At 37.9% G+C, this 5,114-nt stretch overlaps 1 protein-coding gene across 1 annotated transcript in view; it reads left to right on the forward strand.

Annotated features, from left to right (window-relative positions):
- Window positions 1-5,114, forward strand: part of DNAJB14 (DnaJ heat shock protein family (Hsp40) member B14) — a 37,293-nt gene that overhangs the window by 4,161 nt on the left and 28,018 nt on the right. The window contains exon 2 of the mRNA XM_006773004.2: window positions 3,626-3,794. Within this exon, the coding sequence (XP_006773067.1) occupies window positions 3,643-3,794 (152 nt within the window). The 5' untranslated portion in view covers window positions 3,626-3,642. The remainder of the gene's footprint in view (window positions 1-3,625; window positions 3,795-5,114) is intronic.

The following is a 5,114-nucleotide window of genomic DNA, read 5'->3' on the forward strand; positions in this document are numbered from 1 at the left end:
ATAGGGGTCGCCTAAATACATCCTGCATATCAGATATTTACATTATGATTCATAACAGTAGCAAAATTACAGTTATAAAGTAGCAATGAAAATAATTTTATGGTTGGGGTCACCACAACATGAGGAACCGTATTAAAGGGTTGTGGCATTAGGAAGGTTGAGAACCACTGCAAGAGTTTATTATGAACCCGTTCACTCACATTCTATTGTAGTGAGCAGAACTGATTCCTTTTTATATACTTTTCTTAATTTTGCCTGTGGTGCTGTATATAGAGTCCCTGTTGGTAATTTTGAAGTTCTTTTGTTCTGTCGAAGGACAAATGCCCTATTACTATCGTCTTCTTTGTACTACCCACATAGATCTATTGGTGGGTTGTGCCCACTCTCTTGTATTTTGGAATATTGTGCATGAGGTTTTGATTTTTCTATTTAATTGCTCAGTTTTTATGAGGGAATTTGCAGAGATTTAAATTTTAAGTTGCTGTCACAGTCTACTTCTAGAATTCTCATAAAATTTTTCATATTTAAAAGTTGTGAACCACTATCTCATGGACCATGCAGTCTTCTGACCTCAAGGTTAACATTGTGTTTGCATTAAGTAAGAAACTGCAGTTAAAAACTGACTATATACTACAGCATGCCCCCCCCCCAATGTATACACACTTTAATAGCTGATAGCTGTAGATTCTATTACATATTGAAAATGCAATATATATATTTTATGTGTGTGTGTGTGTGTGTGTGTGTGTGTGTGTATATATATATAAATATGTAAAAGCCTAAGCGACCATACGCCCAAACGACTGGTCGACCGGTCACTATAACATGCACTGACCATCAGAGGGCAGATGCTGAACGCAGGAGCTGCCTCCTGGTGGTCAGTGTGCTCCCACAGCCAACCTCCCGTGGCCGGCCAACCTCCCGTAGTCCCTCCAGCAGGCCGGCCCCAATCGGCCTCAATCGGGAATGGGCAAGACGACCCTGATCACCAGTGAGGCTGAGGGACCCCACCTGTGATTGAATTTGTGCACCAGGCCTCTTAATATTTTAATAAACTGCCTTTATAGTGTGTACACATTTGGGGGGGACACCCTGTATAATATAGATAGATAGATAGATAAATAGATAGATATTATACTTAATTTGTTAATAATAGATTGTATAATTAGGAGCCTTTCTGTACCATCTACTACTAGATTGTTACAAAATCTCAATTTCTTATATCTTTGGTGACCTCTTAAATTCATTAGCTAGGGAAAAATATGGTAGAAAGAAATTCTCATACAATGTATATGTATATATGTGTGTGTGTGTGTGTGTGTATATATATATATATAGAAAGAGAGAGGAGTGGGTAAAAGTAGGTTAATAGTTGTAATACAAATAAATAATACAACAATTAATAAATAACAATATAAAAATAAAATTTTGCATACTAGCAACTCTAAGCCTATGTTTGCTCACCCTGTTTTATATATATATATATATTTGCAAATTTACCAATGACACTGCTAGGATTTTATATATATATATACTAGAGGCCCAGTGCACGAAAATTTGTGCACTGGGGGTGGGATCCCTCAGCCTGGCCTGTGCCCTCTCGCAGTCCGGGAGCCCTTGAGGGATGTCTGATTGATGGCTTAGGCCAGGGGTGGGCAAACTTTTTGACTCGAGGGCCACAATGGGTTCTTAAACTGGAATGGAGGGCCGGAACAAAAGCATGGATGGAGTGTTTGTGTGAACTAATATAAATTCAAAGTAAACATCATTACATAAAAGGGTATGGTCTTTTTTTTTTTAGTTTTATTCATTTCAAATGGGCCGGATCCGGCCCGCAGGCCGTAGTTTGTCCACAGCTGGCTTAGGCCCACAGGGAGCAGGCCTAAGCCAGCAGTCTGATATCCTTAGTGCTGCTGCAGAGGCAGGTAAGGCTCCCGCCACTGCCACTGCACTTGCCAGCCAGGAGTCCAGCTTCTGGCTGAGCGGCACTCTTCCTGTGGGAGCACACTGACCACCAGAGGGCAGCTTCTGCATTTAGTGTCTGCCCCATGGTGGTCAGTGCGTGTCATAGCGACCAGTTCCGCTTTTTGATCAATTTGCATATTAGCCTTTTATTATATAAGAAAAGCTTTATTGGATATAATTCACATACTATACAATTACTTTTCTTAAAACATACCATTTAGTGGGTTTTATTATATTCACAGAGTACAACCATTACAACAATCACTTTTAGAACATTTTATTTGCCTCAAAAGGAAACCCCTTGCACACTAGCAGTCACTCCTTATTTCTTCCTAATTCCACTGTTCCCTTCCCACTAGCTCTTGGCAATGACTAATCTACTTTCTGTCTCTGTAAATTCCCCTGTTCTATATATTTCATATATATGGAATTAAACAATATGGTCTTTAGTGACTTTTTCACTAAGCATGTTTTCAAGGTTTATCTATGTTGTAGTGTATATCAGTAGTTCATATATTTTCATTGTTAAATAATATTCCATTGGGCATATTACATTTTATTTATCTACTCATCAGTTGATGGACATTTGGATTGTTTCCATTTTTTTCTGTTATCAACAATGCTGTTATGAACATTTGTGAGCCAGTTTTTGTGTAAATGTATGTTTTAATTTCTCTTGGGTATATACCCAGGGATAGGATTGTTGGGTCAAATGGTAACTATGTATTTAATCTTTTAAAGAACAACCAAATGTTTTTTCAAACTTGCCACATATTTTACATTCTCGCCAACAGTATATTAGGATTCCAGGTTTTCCTAGTAGGTATGAAGTGGCATGGTTTTTTTTAATGTATAGTTTTAACTTACACACAGTTTTAAGTTTCACACATTCATAGGAGAGGGAATAATATTATCAGTTCCTATCACCCTCCCATCTTAATGATTATGAATATATATATGGTCAATCTTATTTTATATATTCTCTCTACCTTCTCTTTTATGGCCCATCAGTATTTAAATCAAATTCTGGACATACTATTATTATTTTATAGACTTAGTGTTTATATTTACTCATACATTTATCAAAGTATTTGCTCACCATTCCCTTCTACAACCTGTCTAGAAGCATTTTTCTTCTTCCTAATATATTATAGCACCCTTTAAAATCTTAGAAGTAAAATTTTTGGTCTTGTTTGTTTAAAAATGTTTCCAATCTGCCTTTTTAGAAAATTAGTGCAGAACTTGAGTTGAAAGTTAACGCTTTCTGAGCATTTTGAAGATATTATTTCAGTGTCTTTTAGCTGCCACTGTTGCTGTTGAAGAAGAAATAGGAAGTCTAATTTCTGTTTCTTTGTAGATAATCTTATCAACTACTTTTTCTTTGGTATTCTGCAGTTTTATCATGATATGACAAATAAAAGTGTCATAAGTAACTGAATGATAGTAATTTTGAGGTATTAGTTTTAAATTTCTTGTTATTCTACTTTTAAATTGTGATTAGTGTTCTGTAAACAGTTAAATACATAAGGGAACGCTTACTCTTTAAAAAGATGGTATGGAGAATTTTTATGGCGTACATGATTCTTAATTTGTCAGCTTTATAACTTCTCAAGATCATATATATGTAAACAGACATAGTGTTTTTTGTATCTTTCTACAGCCCTATTGGAAATAATTATGAAAAATGGAAGCACAGCTGGAAATAGCCCTCATTGCCGAAAACCATCAGGTAGTGCTGATCAAAGCAAGCCTAATTGCACAAAGGACAGCACGACTGGTAGTGGTGACGGAAAAGGCTACACCAGAGACCAAATAGATGGAGTTCTCAGGTAGGAATAAATATGACTTATATTTCAACTACAGTTGCTGCTAATGTAATTTTAAAATGGTATAACAGCTAAAAAAGTGTTTGAGTTGTAATTCAGTAGAACAGACATCAAGAAATTGAACTCTGGGTATGTTACGTTTTATATATATTTTTTAAATATATTTTTATTGATTTCAGAGAGGAAGGGAGAGGGAGAGAAGGATAGAAACATGAATGATGAGAGAGAATCATTGATTGATTGCCTCCTGCATGCCCCCTACTAGGGATTGAGCCTGAGCACGTGCCCTTGACCAGAATTGAACCCGGGACCCTTCAGTCCGCAGGCCAATGCTCTATCCACTGAGCCAAACCAACTAGGGCTGTTTTATATTCTTTATAAAAACAGTGTGTAGCCCTAGCCAATTTGGTTCAGTGACTAGAGCGTTGGCCTGCGGACTGAAGGATCCTAGGTTCGATTCTGCTCAAGGGCATGTACATCGGTTGCAGGCTCCTCCCCAGCCCAGGCCCTGCCTGGTCCGGGCTCATGCAGGAGGCAAGTAAGCAATGTGTTTCTCTTAAATCGATATTTCTCTCGGTCTTTCTCTCTTTCGCTCTCTTTAAAAATCAATGGGAAAATATCCTTGGGTGAGGATTAAAAATATATAAATAAATAAAATCAGTCTGTAAACTACCATCTTTGTATTCTTTATAAAGTCAGATATACAATACCAATTCTATGGAAGGCTCCATCTATTTTTTTTTTTTTAGTACTTCTAGATCATTATTTTTGAGCAAAATTATTTTAATTTTTTTACATAGTACAGTTTTTAGATAAAATACTGAAAGAGGACAGAAGAATTGTTGTCACATATATACCTGAAAGCAGAATTTTATATGTGAGAAGAATCGAGGATAGTAGTAACAGCATTTTCAATTTACCTACTTATGTTAATGAAGTATAGTTTTTTTCCCCTATTTATATTCTTTACTAAGGTTACCTTTATATATGTACTAGAGGCCCAGTGCAGGGGGAGGAACCTTAGGAGGATGGCCGGCTGCGAGAGGTTGGCTGTGGGAGCACACTGATTGAGTGTCTGCCCCTGATGGTCAGTGCATGTCAATGCTACCCGTCATTTGATCGCTTAGGCTTTTTTATATATTCTAGAGACCCAGTGCACAAAAATTTGTGCACTCGGGGGGGAAAGGGGGTCCCTCAGCCTGGCCTGTGCCCTCTCGCAGTCTGGGACCCCTCGGGAGATAACGACCAGCTGGCTTAGGCCTGCTCCCAGGTGGCAGAGGGCAGGCCCAATCCCTAGGTGCAGCCCCTGGTCGGGCTCAGAGC

Source organism: Myotis davidii, unplaced genomic scaffold (assembly GCF_000327345.1).
Source record: "Myotis davidii unplaced genomic scaffold, ASM32734v1 scaffold226, whole genome shotgun sequence".
Taxonomy (NCBI): Eukaryota; Metazoa; Chordata; class Mammalia; order Chiroptera; family Vespertilionidae; genus Myotis; species Myotis davidii.